The sequence below is a fragment of the Cygnus olor genome, chromosome 3 (assembly GCF_009769625.2).
Source record: "Cygnus olor isolate bCygOlo1 chromosome 3, bCygOlo1.pri.v2, whole genome shotgun sequence".
In the NCBI taxonomy this organism is placed as follows: Eukaryota; Metazoa; Chordata; class Aves; order Anseriformes; family Anatidae; genus Cygnus; species Cygnus olor.
The window spans coordinates 113575576-113602060 of NC_049171.1; the positions used below are offsets into that span (position 1 = coordinate 113575576).

Here is a 26485-nt window from a genome sequence, read left to right on the forward strand (position 1 = left end):
CATATATTTTAAGAAGCTGTACTAAGGCTTTTGGATCAAGCAAATTAAAGCATCTGCAAGCAATGAATTCACCACCTCTCTTCCACACACAGGCCCACGTCTTCCTCCACGCACCCATCAGCACAAAGCTGGGAAGCCCAGCCCCATGTTACTGCAGAGAGGCTCCACGAAATGTTGGTGATGCCAACTCATCAGCGTGGCAACCCCACGTCGGCTCCTTGCTTGGCCAAAGAAACGCAGCCCCGCTGCAAAGCTTCGTGACACGATGCTGTCTCTCCTGGGGCACCCAGGTAGCGGGCTGACAAGCCGCCGGGTCATTATTCCTTGCAGGAGCAGGGCAGCGGGGCGCAGCACAAAGAAAATAGCAGGGGAACTCGCTCGGGTTGCCCAGGCGACAGCGAAGCAACGGGATGAAAAATGCAGGGTCGCCCAGCAGCAGCGGGGAGAGAGCCCGTGCCGCACAGAGCTGGGCTCACAGCACACTCTAGCGACCCAAAAATCTCCACGATAAATTCAGGGCTGTGCTCAAAGGGACTCGAGAGCAGAGGTTTGAACTCTTCGCCCATTTATAAATGTCTGATGCTTGTTAGGAGGCAAAAGGGCAGCCAAATGTCGGTCTGGGATCACCAACCTTTTGCTCCCAATATAATACAAAGGCGGTGATTTTTATACACAGCCGTTTCTTGGGATCAGATATAAACACCAATAGTTAATCAATTATGAGTTACTGCTTTGTGCTCTGTTTCCCTGGCTAGACATTGGCGTGCATCAGACGGCTGCTCCGTGCCTGCCTGCAGAACCCCGGCCACGCTCACCACACCAGGGCTCGAGCAGTGCTGCACCAGAAACCGTTGTGCAACGACACCACGCTCAGATCTTGGCAGGTGGGGGCATCTTCTCTCATTCCTGGGCTATGAGTGTACCCTGGATTATACAACACAGCCAAACATCAGGGGGTTAGGTTTTTTTTTTTTTTTTTTTTTGACTCGCAGGTGGTTCAGTTGCACCAAGTGAGAATAAGTTACTGCTTAATCACTTGTTCACAATGCCAGAAATAGCCAAGAACCACACCCTGCTCCCCCCTCCTTTGCAAGCATTTTACAGTTGCCTTGCACATGCCATGAACATAAAATGTATTTATACACAATTTCAAGCTGCACTGCTTTACTATGGCTGGAAGGCTGAAAGAGTTCTCCCCGAGTGGCTGACTTCAGTTTTCATGTTTGTTCAGGACAATCTTGGGTTGGCAGTTTCCAAAGGAGCAGTTCACACATACAGACTGGTCCCTCTCATTCAGAGAGGTGTTAATTGCCTTTATTGCCCAGAAGCTCCCAAATTGCTGAATGATTACAGTCCCAACCCACAACACCCTGGTCAAACCACCACTTCCCATTCCCTACCACTTGCATCCTTGGCACATCCATGTGTTCTCATGAATTCAAAGCATCCCTTTCTTAGAGCCCTTACTGAAAGAACCTGACAATCTGTAGGCATTGCCTTAATCACTAACATTTGAGTCAGTGGAGTTGCAAGAAGAGTTTGGGTTAATTCAGACCCAAACCACTAGCACTTTCTTCCAACCATGCCCATCTGCATTTAAGTCCCAGCTTCCTTATCCCATTGTTTCCCTCTTTCCTCATCTTCCTCCGTATTCTGTGTCCTTATTTCTTATTTTTGGCCAACCTCTTTTCAGTGGTTTGTGGGGACAGGACAAGGGGCAATGGCCACAAAATTGAGCACAGGAAGTTTCGCACCAATATGTGGAAGAACTTCTTCACAGTGAGGGTGACAGAGCACTGGATCAGGCTGCCCAGGGAGGTTGTGGAGTCTCCATCTCTGGAGATATTCAAGGCCCGTCTGGATGCCTACCTGGGCAGCCTGCTCTAAGGAACCTGCTTTGGCAGGGGGGTTGGACCTGATGATCTTTTGAGGTCCCTTCCAACCCCTACAATTCTGTGATTCTTATTTCTCCTTCTCTTGCTTCCATTTTTCCAATTGTGTTTTATTTAAAGGAGCTTTTCCAATCATTCTACGATGTTTATAGATGTTCTCTCTCTTAGCAGAGGCATGAATTATTGGGAAATCCATGCACACACACAGGCGAACATCACACTGTTTCTGATATTCTTCCCATAATGACTCTGCAAGAACAGTTGCCATTACAGTAAGACACATGGAAGTGCATTTGGTACTCCTGGCAGTACTGCTTCAGTCAGGAATATATATATATATATATATATATATATATATATATATATATATATTCTGGAGAGTCTAAGTTTCAGATTGTTAAGAACATCGTGACTACAGCAAGTACTTACAATGGATCATTGTACTTACTAATGAACAAAGCCTGTTGAAAAACCAAACTACATGATTATTGCTTAATTTCTCGATGTGGATACACCTCATTGCCTCTCTGTACAGACTACACTTTGAAGCTGAAATAATGAACTACAGTGATTAGAGAGCAGCTCTTAAAAAGAACAAAAATTAGTGCCTTTTTTTTTTTAAATACTGGGAGAAGACTCCGATGAGAAAGAGCCTTTTTTCGCCCCCAGGATTTGTATATGTCCTTAAATTCTATATGACCAATTCTACCAAAGCGAATATGCCTACACTAAAATTTAAAATTTAAGAACTCATGTAGCTTTTTCCAGGCTTAAGCCTTAAACTCAAATCCATTCAATCAATACAGCTACCTTATTTAAAACCTGTGTTTTCATAATGCTTGCAAACTATCTGATATGATGCAGGTATATTATATACAGTGCAGACATTAAACTTCAGAAGATTAATGCATTAGTACCAAAAAGAGTTAGTCATACATTCTGAGAAGCAAACATTTTGGACAAAGGGGAAGGAAACTGCTTCAGATGTACCAGATCTGGACTTCTGACTCTTAAGATAAAATAGTTTAGATATTTAGAGACTGAAGTCGTACAGCCATTAACGTATCAGCTTCTCACAGCAAGGTTTCCAAAGGAGAAAGTGAGCCTTATTTCTGTTTTATATGCATATTTTCTTTCTAATCTAATTCATAGATTCATTACATGCACTCAAGAAGTACATTGCAAGTGAACAGAATTCATGATCGTAACTCAAAACTCTCCAGTCTTACTAATTATACCAGATTTATCTTTGGCATTTGTACAACACCAAATAACCTGCTGACGGTGCGGAATATTTACTTTGCTATTCTTGGAAAAACACCTAAACTGCAGCTAAATAAAAAATAAACAAAAAAGAATGAGTGCAAATATACTTTAGATGCTGCGGTACAGACATGGGAATGAAATCCTATGCTAAAAAAAGTACACAAACATCGAGTAAAAGACCCCATGTCTGTAAAACGCAATAACCCCAAGCAAAAAAAAAAAAACAAAAAAAACACATAAGCCAATTCATAAGCTGATTTCTCTACAACCAGCCAGAAGTCGTGCTTTTTACAGTTAAATCATCCTCTGTTTCATCAGAGTAACGCCAAACTGATAACACTATTCAGGCAAGGACTGAAGAGAAGTTAGTCCCAAGCTAGAACAGAAACATATTAACCAAGTTATATATTCAGTAAAAACTATACACAATAACTTGAACAAAAATCATACATTCAAAGCAGCATTTCCAGCAGTAGGAAACTTGCATTTGGCTGGGGAATTTCAAAAATAAAACCTTGAGACCATGAAGCTTTGAGACCAATAAAATCAGAGACCATGCTGGGCTAGAGAGAGAAGACTTGGTCTGCACAGATCCAAGGTGTTTGTCTCCTTTTCCTTTTGGCCTCAGCCCCCTGAGCCATCAAGCTCAGGGTCTCAAGGCCTTAGATCGAGCTCAGGGCTCCCTGGATCCTTTCCTGACAAAGGGTGAAGCTTTACCATCCACCGCAAACTCATGCCTGCCTCGATTCCTCCTCCACTTAAACCAGAAAAAAAAAGAAAATAACTTTAAGAAGTCCACTGAAGGTTTATAATCTTCCTCCAAATAAGAGGAACCTAATAAATGTTCCAACCCAGGGACTGGGAATGATATGCTTCAGTTTTTGATTCAATCAAAGCAGAAGAGTTAACTTTTTACTCCATGTCCTGGCTAGAAGAGGCGCATGTCCTAGCTTAGCTCCATCATGCCCGCAATAGCAAATTGACTTAATTGTCAGCAGGAGATTATGAAATATGAAGTGACTCCAGCAGTGCTCAGGGGAGCTCCCCAAGGCACAGTGTCTATAGCAAAGACAGAGGAGACATCCATTTCACTCTCACCCCCAGGCAAAGCAGATCAGCCTTTGATTTCTAAAGAGGCCAAGAAGAAGAACAAAACTCAGCTTTCCTGAATGATTAGCACTGGTCTGAATAATAATAAAAAAATAATTTAAATACATGACTACAGTTTGACTGCTGGTGCCCAGTGCTGCTGAAACCAAGGCTGAAGGTTGTGATTTGAGATGCTCGTCTGTAATTATGAGGCTACATAAGATAACAGTTCAGAGTGGCCTAAGAGGGAAAAACGAGGCAACACAGTATATACTTACTGTTGCCTATCCTTCCCCCAGGAAGGGTACAAGGGCAATCAGCAGAAGCTGCTCCACTGGGTGCGGGGAGGGGAGAGGAAGGTGGCAGCAATACTGTTAAGCTACTCTTTCTGGCTCAAAACCTGTTTTGAGTCAGGTGATGTCAGCATGAAGAAAGAACAAAAAGCCAGATCCAATTAAAACCCATGAGCACTTACAAGGAAGTAGGAACCTTAAAACTCACGCTGTGTTTTTGACAGCAACATAGAGACAAACGGTTCCATCTAAACACACCCCTTGTGCTCTCAATGAATTCGCTTTGAATTCAGAAAACAGTTTTTATTTTCATTGAAGCTATTACTGGTGTTGGGACTAGTCTGACCTTGGGCTTTCAACCTCTGAAGCAGTGCACTACTGCCCTAAAGCTTTGGGCTCTAAGCCCTACCACAACACCAAGTCTGGGGTAAGGGAGCAGTTTCAGTTTCACCAGAAAGGAGGTGCGAGTTGGAGAAGTTAGGAGTTATGGCCCAGCAGCCTCAAAGCTGATCATTCAGCCCTCTGAAAGGCTGGGTTCTGTCATCTAATAGCCAACAGCTGTAATGAGCTGGGCCAGGGCCAGAAGTGCTGGTAGGCAGTGCTCTGCTGGGGATACAAGGCCAAAGCCACTGGGCCTCCAGCCTTTGAGCTGCATCTATCCAAGGAGTGAAAGCAAAATTAACAACTTCTCTACCTGTCCCAGTCCAACCCACCTCCAGTGCAGATAAATTGCTTTATTTTGAAGTTAACATCCAACTGAAATAGAAAATTCTTGCAGAACTTCACAAATAAGTTGTGCATAAACTCTAGGTTTCTCCTACCACTCTATTTTAACATGGTTTAGAGAGCTCTGTGGGTAAAATCCACTGTTTTTCACTGACAGGCCATTCAGGAAGTCCCTATAAAACAATTTTTGGTTCAGAATGAACAGTATCAGTACTTGATTTTGCAGAGGCTCATAATTAGCCAAGTAGCGTCTTGGACCTTACTGCTTAACATAATCACTACAAACCAAGAAGATGAAAAGCCAACCAGTTTCTTTAAAACAGGCTATACCCCACAAATTTTTAGAAACATAAAGGAAATAGGTTGCCAGTTATTATTACCTAACACATTAAGTCATTGGGAAGACTTACTTTCCTCTATAACCTGATTTGATACAGTTGAAAGCAATAGCATATCTTTCTTAAATAAAAACTATTTCACATGACACAAGAGTATAGCTCTCTTGAAAAAGCAATATGGTTCACACTTCAAATTTAAAAGCATTTCTCATGCTTTTAAAAGCAGATTTGGTATGCAAAAGATTCTAAATACAAATCCAATGCAGCTGACAACCATCTTCTTGAGACAGCCTACAACTAGATACACCAGATATCAAATATTTCCATTTATTACTATATAGGATCCAACTTTAAAGCATAAAAGAAATCATGGAGGCATATTTAAGCAATTCATATTGTACACCAGATTAAAATTACTGCAGCGTAGGCACAAAAGTGACAGAAGAGAGAAAAAGCAGTTAATCCTAAGAAGTTTTCTGAATCCTTATTTTTCACAAACTTCAACTTCTCAAATACAACAGGCAATAAGAGCCCTGGGCTTTGAGGCATCACCGCTGAAACCACCACAGAATAAAGGCCATTACAACGCAACTCCTACAAGAACCAAGTAATTTCTTCTTTATGAGACTGCCTGCCCTGCAGGACAGCTCAGAGAGCAGCCAGTACATAAGGGGGAAGGAGTAAAGCTCCAGCTAGCTCCTCTGCAGTCACTGGGCCGGCACCAAGGGGACAGTAGCCAAAGGAGGAAGGAACAGCACTTTGTATCTCCCCTCTCTCAGCCATTCAAGCACGTTGTGCAAGCAACAATCTGGTCAGGAGATATTAAAACCATGTTTGAACATTCTCGTCACCTCAAAGCACAAACTTTACAGGAATCGGGGATGTACAGCTGCTGTGGTGGCTCACCACAGCACTGCTCTGAAGAAAGCAAAGGGCTTTACACCATCTTCAATACTGTAATTAACATAATCCCTGCACACAACCTAACAACGCAGCATATTTCACAACTCTCAACAACAGCGTATAGACGGACAGGTGCCTGAGCACCTATTACTTGCACATGATGCAAACACTCACCAGCATACTTGAGCTAACAACCAAATACTGCTTTTGCAAACCTCCACCATGCTTTGATATATATTTGCCTGCAGGTACTAACTGCAGTGATTGTGACAATCAGGTCACACAAAGGGGTTTGGAGTCCAGATTTGAAAGCCAAGCTGTACTCTTAACATCAATCTTGAAGTGAGAGTACCTTGAATTTTGAAAGAAAGCAACTTCTGCTTTTGCAACATCATGTAGAAGTCTCCTTTTGTCAGAAAAGTCAGTTTCTAACAGTCATAGGCCAAAACCAAGACTAACCCACAGAGTTATTATTGAGTCCATAATTATTTATGCAACAAGTAATTGAAGCTATCTTCTCATTCAGATTTTTAGTGAGCAGCTATTCTGTTTTCCAGATACAGTAGAAAATAAACCTGAACTTCAGTTGCTCTGATCAATGTATGCTTCCCCCTATTCAATTTTTAAGTGCTTATAGTTAACGGGATTAAGTTTTACATAGAAATACTAATTCCCATGCTAACAATACTGTATTACTTAGCTCGACATGATCTCAGTCAGTGTAAGATCTGTACAAATGCAGAACCTAGTCCATCCCAATGAGTTTATAATTACAATATAAAAGGTAAGAAAGAGCAAACAGATGCATGTGGACAGAGAAGTATGAGGGGACAATATTATCACAGCATGCACAATCTCAGCCCACCAGGTGACCACCTGCTATCAAGATTTTGTAGGTATTGCAGAGAGCAGACTTTAAAGAAGCCTTTTCGTCTCTGTTCTACCAGTTTTCAGTTGCTGGAAGGTGTTTTGTTTTTTTTTTTTAATGCAAACTCTTGGAAAAAAACACTACGCTGCATGCATATCTTAGCTCAGAACATACTGCTACAACTATTGGCTTTAAAAAAATCCTTTGGATAATCCCCCACAAGCCCTGATTAAAAGTGGATTTAATATTATGAAACAAAGCATAATTATGTGAGAAGATCTCAACTAGTTTCTTACACTTCCATCACACCCCTCAAGAATACAGTTCCACTATAAGATGCAGAACAGAACAGGTTGAAAGCAAGGTCCTTCCTAAACAAATTCCTCTGCGAAATAAGAGAGATGCTTCAGGACCTTCCAAGCCACAGCTGTCTCACGTTCTCTTTCCAACACCCACTAAACACATGTAACAAAATGGAGCAGACATTTGCTAAGTGCAAGCCACATCGCTAGCCCATCCAACAAGCAGCCTCAGAATGCATGCATTTTGTTTCCTCTGCTTAAGTCATTACTGATTTTATGTCCAGGAAAATTAAGGTGTACAGGCAAGAAGTGGTTTCACAATCACAGTAGAGCTATTGCCACCTGCCGTCAGAAAGCGTTCATGGCACTCCTTGCACATCCCAGTTGCAAGACAGCCTTGAAGAAATCCAACTTTACCAGTGCTTCGCTTTTATGTCGTTAGCTTTCTGAAGAAGGAACATACAAGAAATGTTCAGGGAAACCATGGCATGAAGGATCAATAATCACAGTGGTCTGGCATTTAGTAAAACCCACATTACAGTGCTGGGACACAGGAAAAGTTCTACAAACAGGAGCAAGGATTATAATCACCATTCCCTCAAACCATGACGTTATAAAAAGAAAAAACGGAAGCAGTGTCAGAAGACAGAGACCCTCCAAGACAAGATGATACGATGACAGGCATTTCACATCATCACCTTCAAATAATGAACAAGGCTAGAAATCTGTATCTCCAGCATAACCCTCATAGCTCTGTCCTACTCACAATACATACAGTCCCTGGTTTTAGCGATCAAAGTGTGCCAGGTGTAAGTGGCCATGTACAAACCTGAAAAGTAAGGAGATGAGCTGAAATGAAGCCACACAGACAGCAGTTTTCTGTGCTGGAATTCAATGAGTTGCTTCTAAGCCCTACAAGTCACAAACGATGCTAGTCATGTCTTCTGCCGCTCAATCTTTCCCTATTCCAGAAAGTGCCAAAAAAGTTACTTGATATATTTTGTGTTCATAAAGCACCTAGGCAGTTTGATTAGGGTTTTTTGTTTTTAAATGCACAAAAATAGCAGCATGATTTATATAGACACTTCTTGTCCCAGGAAACCTGGAAGTAATAGACTATATGTGGGCTCAACAACGGATGCACAAAAAAATAAGGATATCAGGCTGGTCTCAGCAAACAAACAGTGGCCTGAAAGCATCTACATTTGTTGAGACTACATTGTTAATTAAATAAATACATGCACCATAGACCATCAGGTTAGATCAGGCTCCTACAAAGTCTCTTACCTTGCCCGTTTCCTATTAGATTATCAGAAAACTATCAGGCTATTCTGAACCCAGTCAGAGAAGATGCTTAGCCACCTGACTTTGTGCCAGGGTTCTTAGATATTCTGTACTCTCACCTTATTCCACCCCAATTTCTAGGGCAGCATGGGGAGACAAATAACGTGAAAGTCAAATAGCATTGCTTTGAACCTCAACTTGCTTTGACAGAGCCCGTGCTTCAGTACACGATCTGGTAGTCGAAGGAGCCTTTTAATTAAGTGCCTTGTTTCAATGGAAAGTGTGTTTTCTTCTCCACTGCCTTTTTTTTTTTTTTTTAAACTAACACTGGCATCCCACTGCTTGTTAAGAGGAGTGCCTGTCTGTCTGCAGCATCTGACCATATGGCAGGCTGAGGGGCAAAGCTTTCCTCACAGGCAGCAGGCTTTAGATCTTCCTTACATCACCTGACACCTTCAGCTCGCAGGCACTCAGGCAGGATTACGCTCAGGCCAACATCTGAGCAATGGGTGCACCCACAAGTATTCTCTGCTAGTTAAGTGATACCGCTAGAAGCAACCTTGTGGAACACAAACACACAAGAAACATTTTCTAATTTAAACATACCACAACACGTGGTCAGGTTTTCAAAGTTACCAGACAGGTACCAAACCTGACAAACCTATCCAATACAAAAAAAATTTCTTCCTGTTAAAGCTCATCTCCTTATAGAAAATCAGCTGAGTTTTGGTTCCCACCAGGATACAACACAGAGGGACCTGATGGCAAGATCCTCCTTAATTGTCTGCCTTCCTTAGCTTTTTGCTTAGCATTGCTACCAAAAAAAACGAAAACCACACACAATCACTACCCAATACTTTTTTTTTTTTAAAAACAGAAAACTGCATTTTAAAACCTATTGCAATTTATTTCCCTCTTCACCCCATGCACTCCAGAAAAAAAAAAAAAGTTCCTTCCCGCCATCTGTCTATAGCATCACTGCTCTTTTTTTCCCCTCCCTTCAGATTTGAGTAACATTAAAGTTGGAATACATTCAAAATATACTGTGACCATATTTGCTGCATGCCTATCTGAGTTTGTCTCCTCCATCTTAGGCCTTTGTCATATCCTTAGAGCAAAAGTTGTTTGACCAAGACAACAGCTAAAGTAATCCATCTGAATTAAATTAAAGTACATCCTCTGGATGTACTTTTCTTTGGTATCAATCTCTTGATCACTGTCACTTAACACAGACTTTTAGTTTTCATCCAAATGAGTATTACAGCAAAGAGAGGAACTACACTGAAGTCAGATGAGACAAAATAAAGCAGCCAAAAAGTTTAAGCATGTCTACTACTCACCAGACATATTTAACATATTTGCCACAGAAAGCACTAATAAGCTTACTCACAGATGCCATGATGGAGAGTGACTGATTCCCCCAACAATTAATGTTGACTTTTCTGATAAATATGTGAGAAATATATGTATAAATGAATCTGGGGTTATATACATAAATATAATTGCACCAACTGTAAATTAACTTGAGAAACCTTTGATTAACACCTCGGCTTGCTCACGCTAAAGATAAAAACCAAATTAACAACAGTTTGTAAGCATTAATGGTTCTATTCCCAGAGGAAATTACAGCAGCACAAGTTACACAGGCAGATGCCAGATGACTGATTTCAATACAAGTTTTCAGGTCCCCTACCTGCACACTCCAGGTAAAACTTTTGAAATGTGCTTAGAAAACACGCTACTAGACATCAGACTCAATGGAAAGCTCCCAGTGTAAGTAACCATTTGTGCATTTAGCTCAGATGAAAATTCAGTGCTAATAAATGCACATACCCCATGCAAAATCCTACAGGGAGCTTAAAGGTGGGTGGGGAAATCAGTGTACATGCGATGCTAGTTCAGGGCCAGCTACCAACTCTAACTCCTTCATAATTTTCAGACAGGCCACTGCTGAAGTAATTTCTAACTTCAGAAGCTACAAGATGAACATTTTGTGTGATAAATTAAGTTGCCAAATGAAATGGATTAGCAATCAGCGAAATTGCCTGGTGTCAGATCTGTTCCAGATTAGAATTCATCCTTTTTCCCCACCTGTTCATTAAGCACCAAGTTCAAGGCAACTGCAGTGACTGATTGCACATTAACAAGCTGTTTATGTGGAAAGGCATAGTTCAGCCACTGTCTATACTTACACATTCGTTTGAGCATAACTCACTGATAATGTATTCAGTTCACTGTTTCGATGCATAGTCCTTCTACCTTGACACGTAATTTTGGACATTAATTTTGAGACATTCCATTTTTCTAAACAGATTATGTATTTCTAGGTCAAGGGCGGGTGGAAAAGAGTCCAGAAGAAAATCCAGTTAAGAAAATTAAGAAAAATATTACCATTGAACACTTAAATGTGGTTTTGAAGGAAAAAGCTTGAGGGAGGAAAGGCATATTTCAATAACAAGAAATGAGACTTAATATGAAACAAGAAATTTCCAGTTCCATATACTTCAAGTACTAGGACAGGGACATACAGCAAGACAAACGACGCAAACTAAAAATTTGTGAAAGACTGGGAACATAATTCACTTCCCAAGAACACTGGCACTTCCCAGCCTCCCTGCAGATACGCAGAGCATTCCCTGTGGAGGACCTCGTCTTGGACAGGATGGGACTCAGCAACTCCATTTCAGCCTTGGAGGTTAGTAGAAAAGGGATATAAAAAAAAATTCATTTATTTTCCTCATTAACTCTTTTTGTGATTTATCAGACCAAGACTTCACTTACCATTTGTTTTCTCTATTCAATAAAGGTTCCCTTTTGAGAGTTTTTCCCCCCAAATTTAGGAGCATTTGAGGTGACTGCAGTACTCAAGTACTGTTCACTAAAGGGAGTATCCTAGTTGCTGTAACTGTAGGAACTGGCTAGTTGCTCATTTACAGATAACAATATAGGCTTATTAACAGTAGGTATCAACTAGATTAGAATAACGATGTTCCTTTTTTCATGTAGATCAAAAATTTCTCTTCTTAGGTATTTGTACAAAAGCATAGTACAAAGAATAACTTTCAAAGATAAGAAATAACATTTCTTCCAGCATTCTGCAAGTCATCCCTCCAGTCAAATAGAAGTGAAACATAATCCCTTCCCATCACCCCCATATAATTGTTTCCTCTTGATCTTGCTTGTAGGAAACACAAACTCACAAGCACACTAGGACATGTCATCTTCTCTTAGAACTTGGCCAGCAAGATTCAAGAGGTAGCAAGTGAATTGAGGTCAGTAGTGATCAACTGCGATTTAAGGTATCTGACTACAGACACGTACAATCACACCCACTTTCAAAATACAACTCCTGTATCTACTTGAAATTAAAAAGCTACCATATAATATGTTATAAAGAGCAAAGTACCATCTTCCCTCCCCCCATATTAATTAAAAGGGTAATTCAACATATACTCCATATGTAGGAGCAGTAGGCAAGCAGAGACAGAAAGAAGCAATTTGTTCGGAGCCACAACTCAGGCCGTGCACTACTTATTATGGACTAAATTTTAATTTCCAGCAGAAAGACTTGCTCCCTAAATCCACGTTGTACCTCAGAGACAGAAGCTCAAAAACATTAAGTTAGTTTGAAGGTGGAGGTTGTTATTGCTCATTTGTGGTGTCAGTATTCCAATGTTATCTGAAACTTTTTCCAATATTATCTGGAACTTTTTTTTTCCCCTCACATAACCCATTTGGTCCACAGAAATGCCTTCCATCAGGAACTACCTTCAGGACAAATAAGATGTGTTTAAAGAGGGAAGGGGCAGCGGGACCAAATGGTCCCCTCTCCCTTCCCCAAACACACGTATGCCCAGCTTGGAGTGGGAGTGTAATAACCAATGCATAAAAAAGGATAAAACTAAAAGCCAAGTGTTTATACAAATAGAAGCCTTTAAAAAAGGAGGATAGGAAATTAACATAACAGGACACCCCTGGCAAAACATGAAGTTAAACTACTATCTGTCTGCATTACAGTCGCTACCAAGAAAATTTTAAGGAGTTGTTCTCAAAGATGAACACATTAATGGGGGTACATAACTGACACTGATTTTAGCAAAATGACACATCAGCTCCCGTTTTCAGCTGCCATCTCTGTCACTCTACAGAAACCAGAAAACAGATCCTCACTCTGGTGAGGAATGAATCATTTCCAAATTGGGAATGTAGGGTTTAAGGACACTACAAAGGCAAGAAAAGTGAAGTATTTCCATTTCAAAGCTACTCTGCAACCAATTCCAACCTGTGATTCAAGGGAGGTCCATGGATAAAGACAATATAAATATAAATCAAGAAAAGTATGCTAATATTTACTTACTGTAGAACAATAAAGTAAAGAAGACAGCAAAAGTACTCAAGGAAATGTCATTTTGAAATAATTAGGAAAAATACTAAGATTAAAACTTCAGAGGTCTTCCCAGCAGTGAGGAGAGGATCACGTTACCACGTGGATGCTACCACACAGTAATGTAGAAAGGCTTTTATACATCAGCTAACTAGAAAATTAATAGCAACTTTCGTTTGCCAATAACATCTTTACTTTAAAATTTTTGAACCCCAACAAGTAACTAATGATTCTACATGTACTCCAGTAACCCACTAGCATGTCTCCACGTGTGGAGTTATGCGGAGAGAAAAAACAAAGCAATCCAAGAAACTAGGTATTCTAATCTCCATGTTGCATAAGCAAATGTTTCTATGCTTTTTACAAAAGGCACGAGCCATCTCCACATAGCTTTTTTACAATGGTAGGCAAAATACATCCCCAAAGCTGTGTTGGCTACAATTGATCTCCATACTTTATTCCATTACAGAAAATGCAGTAAGTTTCCTTCCAATAAATAATACCAAAAATTGGTTCTTACAAAAGAACCAGTACTCCTAACAATTAAGGACAAGGCCAGCCACGTACTAGGAAAAAAAAATCCAGCCTACAGATACAAACCATGCACTTTTCAGGGTGGGAAGCAAAGACACCTTCCTATAGTCTGTCCCAACTAGCCAAATTAGGTTACTATAGCCCAATACATGAAAAAATTAATTGTATATGCTTTTTTTGTCACAAGATGCTGTAACACATTTCTTCACTTCAACCACTTACATGGACACACAGTCACTAAACTAGAAGAGGTTCTAAAACATTTAGAGCTCTGTAGGTCATAACCAAAAATTCAAAAAACAGTCTCCCTACAAGAAAGCAAATATTTCAACTACATAATACAGTAAGCTACATCTCCTATCACCGTATTGTTAAGAGTTTCACATTATCTAGTCTACAAATGGCTTGATTTGAAAAACAGACTAATGTGCTGCAGTAGTTTAGTATCAAAGTTCAATTTTCTGTCGCTATCAAGTGTGAAGTCCCAGCTATACAAGCTAAATCAAAAAACGTATGCAAAACGATTATTTTTTTCCTGGTGACCATGATATTCAAGTTTCAAAATAATCCTTCTCATAGTAAAGGTACACAAGATGAACAGACGCAACAGAGAAACTGGGGAAAAACAGTTTCCAACAGGTTTCCACAGCACACAGCAATTTTATGCAGCTTTCCAGAGCTCATGCTCGCAACATAGATATCCTCGCAATAAAGGATTTTCAAGCCATACCAACATAAAACCATTTGCCACCTACCTGCATTGACGATGGCATCGACCTCAAGCAATGTGATGTCGCCTCTGTACAGGGAGACTTTCTCGCTCAGGCTTTTCTTCCCCTGCTGATCTTCCTTAGCATTTTCACCTACGGGACAAGAAAGTAACAAAACCAGGTTACAAAAGCAGCCCTAAAATGACTACTGGTAAGTTGTGAGCAGGCCCCAGCAGTCCCAGTCACAGGACCATGACATTTTGTGGTTTGGCCTCGCGAGGGCACCAGCAGCCCACAGACTCCAGCAGCATCTCCCTGCAGCCACGCCGCCTGCTTGTTTGCAGGTACAAAGCTACTGAAATACCTTCTGGTTAAAAAACAGCATGCACATACACATTTTTTTGGAGCTAGTTCCATCAAATACTTTTCCTTGGTAGTTGCAAGGGTACAAAATTACAGAAAAAAAGAATTAGTTAAGATAATCCTCCCACTGGAGCAATAATTTATCCAACCCAGAATTAATTTATCAGACCCAGAATTATTCAGGATTCGGGTAACAGCACTGAGCAACCAGCCTGCCAACAGCCCCACCACTGAGAACTAGTCCTGACACAACAGGCAGCGGGGAGAAGAAAAACCTAAACAAAAACACCAGTAAATTTCAACTCAGAACGTGGCCACCATCAACTGCTTTACTGGAAGGGGGTTGAAGACTCCACATAAATCAGTTTTCAAATGGATTCCTTACTGAATGGTGTCATAGTGAGTCCCATATGCTGGTAAACTCACAATTTTGCATCACCAATTCACTTCCCTAGCATCATACTATCTGTAAAATTGTTCAGTTACCTCAAATACTTCCACACACACTTATCAGCCAGTAAGTTTAGCAGTCTTGCATTGCAAGACACCCAAGTCATTAGAAAAGAAGTAGGGAGAAGGAAAGATTGCGGTTGTTTTTTTGTTTGTTTGTTTGTTTTAAATTAGTTCTTTACAGGTCTCAAGAAGCTCAAGTTCATATATTGACCAGAAACAGAACTGAGCCTGTGAAGTGACAATGTAAGAGGGGAATAGCTTTCAATCCTCAAAACAAATATTTTCCTTTAAGTAAAACAAACTCAAGGGAAGACTTAGCAAGAGAGTAGAAGCAAGGTAAACAAATCTGGCTCCAAATATTTCTGATCAACCTTCACTTTAATCATTTTCCGTAAGTTAGAGTATATCTGCTCCAATCCATCAGCATTATAAGCAACCACAAATAGAAATAAGTTGTATTTATTTTAGATGTTGCTTTAACTTCAGCACAAACAACTGCTATCAGAAATCACCATTTATCTCAGCCTCTCCAAAATAACAAGTCTTACTCAATTCTGGCTTAGATCAGCTATCACATGCATAGCGCAAAGTCCACGTCACCTCCAGCAAAAAGATACATTGCCACTATGACTTAAATTTAGCATAAAGGTTGTCTTGTACTGAAATGTGTGTATTCATGAATTTTATTCCTATATTTGGCTCCTAAAGCTATTATTATTCCATTGCTAACCAGATCAGCCTCAGCATCTTAGATAGGACAAAAAGTATCTCTATACAAGAGGTACCAAGCTTCTTATACTATTAAAAATCTTTTATTATCCTAAACTAACAAACATTACGCTGTTCCTCAGTTTTTCCACATAAGGTAAGCATTGAAGCTAGCTGTTGAGCCATTAAAATAAAAATCAACCTCTGACTGATTTACACAGTGTGATTTATTATCTGCTTTCCTGTTAGCAAGTAAAGGATGTTCTGTTAGCAAGCAGGACAGTTTTCCCCATCTTTCCCCAGTGAACGTGCTACTGGAGCACTGCCAAATTTAACACACACAAGCCGTAATTCTCTCCCCTCCATTTCGTGTTCAAGTTCTGCACCACAGGCTAACATCACCAACATGTCGAATTCTCCAAAATGAACCATTTAAATTTAATTATCAAGTACAGTTTGGATGTTAGGGTATTTATAACAATACCCTACACTAAAAACACAAAAAATTCACCTAGAAGAGCCATGAAGAGAACAGGTAGCACGGAATATAGAAATTAATTCTCGTTATTGCTAACCTCTGGGTGAGAGGCAGAGCAGAGATAGCCCTTACTTTAGGCAATCCACCAGGAAAGTCATCCAACTCCACCTGTAGGATGCCACACAACACCATCACTGCCTCCTTCTGGCCTCTGCATACATCACAAATTCACCTACGGTTCTCCCTGTTCATGAGTACTGAACACATTTCAGCAAAACCACTCTCAAGACTCCTTCCCCACAAAAAAAAATTAGTAAATTCACTGCGTCACAAGCCAAAAAACAAACTCAAAAACCAATGCTCCTAGATGATCTCCTACATCCTCTTCAGCAAGTTCATGCAAGCATGCCCCACAAGAACCACCCCCATCACTGCTGTCTTTAATACAACTCAGCAGTAAAAGCACATGCTGCCTGTACATCTTGGGCAAATTACCCTCATTTCCCCCCCCCCCCCCCCCCCCCCAAAAAAAAAAGCTGATTTAAGAGAGGATTTTGGCTTCAGCTATTTCATTCTGGTTGTTAACAGAAAAGTGCTTAAGATTGATAGAAGCCTTAGAGCGCCAAGTCTCACCCACAGTCAAGAACACTCAAGTCTACTTATAAGTCCCTGATTAAAAAGTAACCCTGATGTAACACAAATAGTTGTAGGAGAGAACTGTTTTTCTTTTGCTGTCTGTTACATCTCTGGGATTGGCATACCGCATTTCCTAACGAAGTCCAACTGATATCTTATTGGGGATGCTTTCTTCTCCTGCTCAGTTCTGGCTTTGTCTCCTATCTCTTCCTTGACCACACACATTTTTATCTCCTCAAATTAAAAAACTACACTCATTTACTGCAAAGTTTCCTTCCAAGGTAATGCTGTAATCTCAGATCTGTGACTAAGAATGATGCACTGTCATCAAATATGCCTGAGAAACTCATATGCTGCAGGTATTGCATGGTAATTCATGGTACTGTAGCCCAACAAGTACAAGCCAGCAAGCCCAGAGCACTGCATATTTCACAAAGGCCACACAGCATGTGCACATATTAATGCATTAATAAAAATCCTAGCAGTGACAGATTTACCTTGCACTTGTGGCATAATGGGAGTATTTCTTGCTCTATTAAAGAAACAGCTGTACATACATCCTCCTCAAGAAATAAATCCTCCAAATGGTTGCTACGTAACACCAGTCCTCAATACAAGATACAGAACAGGAATTTGCATTATCCCCACCTTGTGCTGATGCTCAAGATATCCAACTAGAAGACACAGCAGACAACAGCTGTGCCCATAACCCGAGAAACATTCCTGGGAAATCTTTGGAGAGAAGAATACCTGCCTGTAAAGCAAATCAGAACTTCAAGTCTGACTCAACACTGGTTGTCCAGAATGCATCTTGAAGAGGCAGAACAGTTGGAAAGCCAGGACAATTCAGATATATTCCAGTCCTACAAAACAAATGAGCTACATCAAGTCTATTACAAAGTCCATCTCAGTTCTAGGTGGAGGTATCACTGACTCCAAGATCAGAAAATTTTGTCTGTGACTCTGAATATGAGAAGCTTTCAGGACAATAAAAAAAAAAAAAGGAAACAGACCTCTACAGAAATCTCAGCATAGCCACAGAAAAATTTAAGAGGCTACTCTTAACTACTAAAAGGTTTTCAAGACCATCCAGCTGAGCACTACAGGCTGTCTAGGAAGGAAGGATCTCTCTGCTGGAAGAACTGCTCCTGTCTCCTCGCCACAGCTCTCATTGCTCACAAGCAAGAACTGAACACATACCAACCAAACAGCTTCACTAGAAGCCTGGATGCCTTCAGATCACCAGTTTGAAACAAACCATGGTTATTAAAATAGCTGCTAAAAAAACCAAACAACTCTTTAGCATGAGAAATACCTTCTGCTTTATTTGGGCTTATGCGTGCCTGGTGAGACTGTGTCTAGGGCTTTCCTTCCCTCCATGTGGAGCCTCTGCCCCCGCCTCTTATCCCATGTAAATCTTGCACTAAAAATTAAAAGAGGGTTTTACTGGGAGGTGTTCCTTAAATAAAAATGAAAAACACACACCGTGGTGAGCTGTAATAAAGCAGCAATAAACAGAATTAGTTTGGCCATCTTGATTTACCCCACTCTCACAATTCTGATACCTATTTTTTTCCTTAATCTCAGAACTTGTGAAAATAGCTACGTACGTTGTGTGAACAGATAGCAGTCACGATTACGACTGAACTCAAACTACAGTTGAAGCGCAATATTTCAAGTATTCCATGAAGATTATGTGATTGGGTCAAAAGCAAATAAACCCTTGAAACTCATGCAAGTTGAAGGGAGATGAATTTTTCACAGAGCAGATAGCAGCAGTGGGGAAAGTTTCATCCAAAAGGAATCCCAGGGACAGGAAAGCAAAAAGACAAGCTCATTCTTATTTAGGCCAAGTGCACTGAAAGTGACATATTTGAAAATTATTGATGTCAGATTTATACTGAGCCTGGAAAAAGTTTACCTACAACCTGTGAAGTAGTACTGCACTCATTTGTAAGGAAAAGAGTCAAACAGACACAATCCACGATTGTGTCTACTGTCAGAGCACTGGGAGAACCAAAGTCAGAGAATATCCTGAGTTGGAAGGGACCCACAAGGATCATCAAGCCCAACTCCTGGCTCTGCGAAGAATCACCCCAAAATCAGACCATATGTCTGAGAGCATTGTCCAAATGCTTCTTGAACACCAGCAGGCTCAGCGCTTTGACCACTACCTTCAGGAGCCTGTTCCAATTCTAACTTGAACAGGCAAGTATGGGTGATCTTGCCGTATATGATGAGATGGGAGAGCCTTCTTCCAACAGCAATGAGTTCTAAGAAAAAACACTGAAATTCTTTATCCCACTCATTTTTGTGAATGCTAGAAATATACTTGCATCAGAAGAAAGAGGAACTGAGTAAATCCATAAAAGAAACTTCATTCAGGAGCTATTAATTAGGATGATACTACTACTGGCATAGAAGACCTCCAAGGTGCAAACAACACGTGGCTAAAGAAAATGCAAGGAAATAGCACCATACATTTGTCCCCTCGCTAGACACTTCCCAAGGCATCTAGCATTGGCTGCTGAAACACGATGCTGAACTAACCACATCTCTCATCTGACCGTTTTCTTACGGCATAGCACTGATGTTTCTTCCTTTCCTCAAGAAAATTAACAGTTAGCTTTTACAATATGAGTCAGTCAATTCAGCTCAATCAAAAACTATCCTCACCTTGGTTTTGTGTTTAGCTGACAGAATGCAAAGGGACATTTAACACAATCGTGCACTGACTGATTCATAACACAATGAAATGCTATTAAAAAAGATGACATTTGTTTGAAGTCATACCCAAGTATGGCTAACTTTTTGTCCAGTAATGCATATGCACTCCTGTATCAAGCTCTTATCTTGATAGCTTTGCTTTCTATGTAACAGGATGGAAGAGGAAAGGGGGGAAGAGCCTTTATTACATGACTGCATGAACCCACACAACACCCACATCCACAAAACCACGTGCAATTTGGCTTTCATATCAGCAAAAGCATTGCTGAACTGAAAGTGCAGAGAAGGACCAGAAGAAGTCCATATCCTGCAGAGCGGAAAAGAGATTACCAAGGAAGCTGGAGAAAACAAACTGATTCAGTGCTTACTGTTTTTCATAAGGTAACTAGGAAGGATTCAAATAAATCCGAAAGATTTAAAAGGCAAAAAAGCATCCCCTCCACCATATGCAATACTCTTCTACAAATTTAATAGTGAAGAGTTATAGAAGGTCAAACAGCGGCTGGACAAATCCATATCACCAGATCCATCTGAAGACATCAAGCACAAGGATGCTGCTGTTAGATTAAGAAACCCATAGCTACAAGCTGACGGAAGCTAAAACAGTATCCCTGAAAAGCATTTCCATCTGCTTTCTCAGCTCCTGCAGTCTCCTGTTGGCATCCTTAGCTGGCCAGCAGATGCTGGGCTAATGCAAACCTTTGATATGATCCAGCAGTGGCACACTTACATTTTTAATCCAAGGTGGACGAGGAAGAAGAGGGTCCCGACCAATACGATAAACAATGTTCATCTCATCTGATATCACACAGTGGTTTTGTTTGCAAGGATGTTTCCAAGCATGCCAAGTAGCGTGTATTAAATAACCATGAGCTATTTGCTCTTACTTCTTTTAAAGAAATTCCTCAAATTGCAGCTCAACCACTTGTGCACAGAAATACTCTGCACAGTATTTCTACCTGTTATATCTCAAGGGTGCCAAGTTTGATTTTAAAAAGCGTTAGCTATAAACAGACTGCACTAACTTATCCTGAAGAGCTTCGTCAAGAAAAGTTTGCCAAGCAAAGCCCACCTGCTGTATCCTCATGCACAAATCTGGTGCCTTGTCCTCTCTCCACTCACCACTGGCATTTTCCTTCTTCCATGCTCTTTCATTAAGAAATTGGTTTCCCTTTTTAGCTTCTTCACCTAGGTCACATCCTTTGGACCTTCAACCATGCTCACGATGTCTCTGAGCTCTTTCTATTCACATCTTTCTCCAAACATGAAGTACACCAGCTCAGGTCCTAATGCCAGAACAGGGCAAATAGGCAGTCCTATCTCTCTGCTTTACTTGCAGCTCCCTCCAGCTTGCACCAAAGGACAAGGACAATCCCAGCACCCAGGTGTACCTTACATGTGTGCAGAAAAGCCATATCAGATTTAGCGAAGAAGAACCATGCTTTGAACCAAAGCGAGCAGTACTTCAGAGCCTGGAAGAAAAAGGACTTTCCGAACAGCTCACTAGAGGGAGCCCCCATCAAAGGCACAAGCACGCTGAGATGACAATGTAGAAGCACACCACAGACCTAACACCACCGCGAAACCAACCCAAACCAAGTCCCTGCTAAAATACCCAGAGTGTCTGCAAAACTTCCATCAAGATTTTGTTAAGAATTTCAGAGGGTACGTTAACCCCTCTGATCAGAAAACCACCGTTTTCCTCCACTAAATTATCACCTTCAGTATAGAAAGGGATACTTAACAAAGCCTGCTTTTTTTTTTTTTTTGCCTCCTTTTAAAAAAATGGTATTCTTCACCTGGTCTTTTGTCTTCTCAAGTATTCCCTCCCCACCCTTGTCTCAAAGACGTAATCAATATTTAGATTCAAATTCAAAAGGATATCACAGGTAACCTGTGTTGACTAACACCTGATCTGCAATTTAGCAGAACAGGATTTTGAGTTTTAGTACGCTTTAAAGCATCTTAATTTTTGAAACCGTCTCAGACATCCAGTTACAGGAATCCCTGCAGTAATACCAAAGAGCTTGCAACCAAAGGGAGGAGAAAAACCTGCAGCTAGAAGAGCTTCTGTTAAAAACACATTGTAATTTTTCAGCTCTGATAATGAAAGAGAGTACACACACAGTAGTAAAAAATAGTTATTAAAGACCCAGAGCGTAAAGCAATACCTTTGGCAAAGAAAGCTCATGGCATTCCTTGAGCAAAAGCAGATAGGAGAAGAAATCAAAGAAGGAACAAACAAAAAGGATTTACTGCGGCTAGTCTCAAAAGCCTGCAGTGTTAAAATTAAATTTTGTTTAACAAATCCTATTTCTCAGTGTTTCCCTCTAGTTCATAAAAATAAGAGCAACAGACTAAACTGCAAGCAACAAAGCTGAAAATTGGCGAGTTTCATCATTTACAGACAGCTATGGAATTCACTACTGAAGGAAATAAATTATTTCCAAGAAAACAAGAAAAATCTCTGCTCTCTCTTCCCTGCCACAACAGCTACTTATGGAAACACCGTACCCCCACAATGCTTTCTCCCACAGCAATCTGTAACAGGATCCGTGAGCAGTGCTGGGTAAAGGCCCTGAGCAAGGGACGCGAGTCCCAGCATTGACCCCAGGCAAAGGCCAACACTTCCCCTCCCAGGAAAACCCAACAGGAGGCTGGATTAGGACACTGCTCCACTTTTCTTCGCATGGGCTGCTGAAGAAACAAAGTAGAGCAAGTTTTAGTGTCTAACCACCAGAAACGGTGCAGCAACCATCCTACTAAATATTCAGCATGTTGTCCTCAATGCTTCCAACCCCTCCTCCCCATGCTTTGTTTTACAAATGTCTTGTACAGATTAAAAATGACAAACTATCAGCAATTACTAACCCCACAGCTTTCCATTCCATTTGTTTCTGCATACGCTTACAGAGCTTTAGGAAAGCCAGATTGTAAGATCTGTTACATTACGTGCCTGCCTTCACTCCTACTAACAGTGGATGATTGTACAGGACATGCAAATGCTTATTTAAATCAAAATAAGCATTATTTCCACGTGTTTCATCATCACGGGAAAGCATTCACAGATGCAGTACTTGAGTTTTGTAGCACAGATTCACTCTGCCACTTCTTGGACTTGAACACAAACAGAACCTGGGCACAGGGAAGAAACAGCTGCCGTAGACAAATCGGTTTCTACCTAGCCAAAAACACGGCACAGCATGCAAGTTAAAGGCACCCGATGATGAACACCAACACCTTCTCTGATGGTACTCTGCCAATATGCTGTTTCAGCTAATTACAGAGTGGCATAATTGGATTAGCCAGGAATCGTAGCCAAGTATGAAGCCAGTGGGGCACACAGACACCACAAAACACAGAACGGATGAGGTTGGATGGGACCTCTAGAGATGTCCAGCCCAGCACCACCCACTCAAAGCAGGGCCACCCACAGCAGGCTGCCCAGGAGCCTGGCCAATTGGATTCTGAATATCTCCGAGGATGGAGACTCATCACCAACCTGTGCAACCTGCTCCAGGGTTCAAACGTTCATAAGAAGCAAGTGCTTTCTTATTTTCAGAGAATTTTCTCTTTCAAGTAGCGCTCATGGCTTCCTGTCCTGTCACGGCACACTTCTGAGAAGGTCGGAGCTGCCTTCTGTCCCTTTTACACCCTCTTGTCATATGTTTAGAAACATAAGATCCCATCTGGGACTTCTCTTCTACAAGGAGAGGCTGGGAGAGCTGGGGTCTAGGCTGGAGAAGATATGCTCCAGTCCTTTAATCCCCTCCGTGACCCACCTAGAGTACCAACCAGCTTTGCAGTGTTCCCAGACACGTGGAGGTCACACTTGCCCCAGCTTCCAGGCCGGGAGGTCACGGTATCTCCCGCTGAGGATTTTCTGGAGCTATCAAATACCCCCAGCTAAGGAAGTGAACATCACTTGGGTATCTGCTGGCTAACCATGCAGCCCACATTCAATGAACCACACCTCAAATGCTTTGAACAACATCCCTCTGAAGGCATACTGCAAAAAGCCCCAAAGTAACTCCTCTGATCCATGTTAATACGCATTTATCAGCGGCCCATGAACAGGTTGGTAATTAAGAGCCTCTACTTTTCAGCCATATTATGGAACTGGAAGCCACTGAAGGCTGTCAAACATTAGAGATAGAGAGTGGTATACCATGAGAATCGACTAAGAAATCGACGCTCCTAACAATCCATGCAATGCTCATGCACAATGCATTTATTCTGGTGTTACAAAGGTCTCGGGTAGTTCCTGTGGCATTACGTTCCTGCATTTCCTCAGTCTACCCCACACAGCTTTGTATACCCCCCAAAAACAAGACAGAGGCAAAACTAGCCTGTTAAGTCTGTAAGAAGAGTAAGGTGAAAGAACAGAGGCTGGACCTTTTCATGAAATTTCTGGGAAACCACGGAAGACTTTGTATGCAATGCAGAAATACTGAAGAACGAAGTTTGAGAAAGCAGTGGTAACAGGGAGAACAAGAAAAGGAATACATACTCAGCCCGCATGTGTGATACGATCTGGTCTGCAGGAACACAGCTGTCAATTCATAAATCAAAGTCTACTCACCTCAGTGGCATGCACAGTGGCAGAGCAAAGACACAACGTAAGTAGGCTGAGGCCCTAGGGTATTTTTGTGTTTACTTGGCGAGTCGACATCCAGCTGCTATGCTTGCTTCTCTACCTTGAGGTTTCACTATTTAGGGGCCATAGGCATGGCTGCTGCTTCAGCTGAAACCCAGGAGGAGCTGTGCTTTGCATATTTAAAGAAACTCACTCAGTAACTATCTTGCGGTTTTTTGTTGTTGTGTGTTTTTTTGTTTGTTTGTTTTTTCTCGTAAATGTGAGGCTTCAGAGGGATTTGAGGCTTTGTGACAATATATTGGAATAACGATGTTGCTAGATAGCATATTTACTAAGTTCTTGCCCAAGCCTGATTATTCGGTACCTGGATCTGAGGGATACCAAAAACTTAGGTATACAGATCCTTCAGATCAACTCTCACTACTGTTCTGTAAGAAGTACATTAAACAGTCACCTGAGGCTACACGGAGACACGAACTACACCGCAACACTTCCAACCCAATCCCTACTTGATTGTCTCTACTGCAGAGAACTTGTAATTAACAATGAGAACTCAAAGACAGAGAGAGAAACATGCACTTTTTCCAATTACTATTTATGGCATCAGAGAAATATGTTCATACTGTTTTAAATAAAGCTGAAATACTATGGGTGACGCTACTTCACTAGACTCCTTCAAAGACAAACCAGATCACCTTAACTGCAAGATCCATGTCTTGATAATATCTCAGCATTCATACCACTATTACTGGTATGCCCAAATCAGTCCAGTACTTCCCAAGATAACCTTCACTCAAAACTTACACTACCACAGTATTACTCCCCTCAACTTCAGGAATTGACTGGAAAAAAAAGCAATGTGCGACCAGGTGTTAGGTTTTCGGCAGCATTTATTTTATTCACCTAGAAGTATACACTCATTTTAGTAGGTGTACACAACACATGCAGCATCAAGCAGAATTAAAATAAGCTTATAGTGTGCAATCAAATTCATTAGCTTTTTAAGCAGACAATTTTTACTCTACATTCTCTGTCATATAAATTTCCTACACCATTGCTAAGCAACCGTTTCTCTAGTTCAACATTACACCTTCTGTAGTACTTACTGGGGAGCCTGGAAATAAGAAGTTACTACCAGCAAGCTAAGTAACTCCTGCACGACTGCCTGCAAACATTTCACACAATCGGCATTCAGGAACATCTCTGCATGAGATATACTGACAACGCTGCTTAGAGATGGGAGAGGTACTTCAGTTTTCTAGTATCGGGGTACAGATAGGTACATTTTTATGCAAGTGCAAAAAAAAAAGTCTTCTGCATGAAGACATTAGGCTTGGGTCATGCTTACCTTGAAACATTCCCCCACCTGAAGGGAAAAAAAAAAAAGTAATTCACTATCCTAAGAAACAATATAACTTCAAACAGCAAGGTACAGAAATAAGCCTTGTAAGTGTTTCAAGAGGACTCTTCCAATACCCACTAGTACTGAGAATCATAGCTGCTTACTATAAGGTCTTCAAACATAGGATGCAATACCAACTCAATAACAGTTAGGAGGAATATTTAGTTCCATCTTATTCTGCAAATCTACATAAAATAAAATAAATTCTAAAAGGGGGGAAAAAAGACACACCAGACCTTAAAGCACTAAACCATTGTAGCGTAAGTCCTTGAAGGCGTAAATCCCTGAGGACCACCTTATTTTGTCTGGATTTAGTTACCCGTGACACACTTAAACTTAGAACTCTGTTGGCAAAAAAGAGGGGAAAAAAGATAACCTCTACTTCTTCAAACATAACTGATCCATACCCTCAGTGGCAGTTACCACTAGGTCTGGGGTTTTCTTTCATTTAATTGAGATTCATCAACTATTCCCACAAAAGTATAGCAATGCAACACACAGTATGTTTATCTGAGAACTGAACCCTACAGTG

At 40.9% G+C, this 26485-nt stretch overlaps 1 protein-coding gene across 3 annotated transcripts in view; it reads right to left on the reverse strand.

The window, feature by feature from the left end:
- The window catches only part of MACROD2 (mono-ADP ribosylhydrolase 2), an 861378-nt gene that overhangs the window by 821577 nt on the left and 13316 nt on the right, over window positions 1-26485 (reverse strand). For all 3 annotated transcript variants that reach the window (XM_040553148.1, XM_040553147.1, XM_040553146.1), the window contains exon 3: window positions 14635-14742. In XM_040553148.1, coding sequence (XP_040409082.1) covers window positions 14635-14742 — 108 coding nt within the window. The remainder of the gene's footprint in view (window positions 1-14634; window positions 14743-26485) is intronic.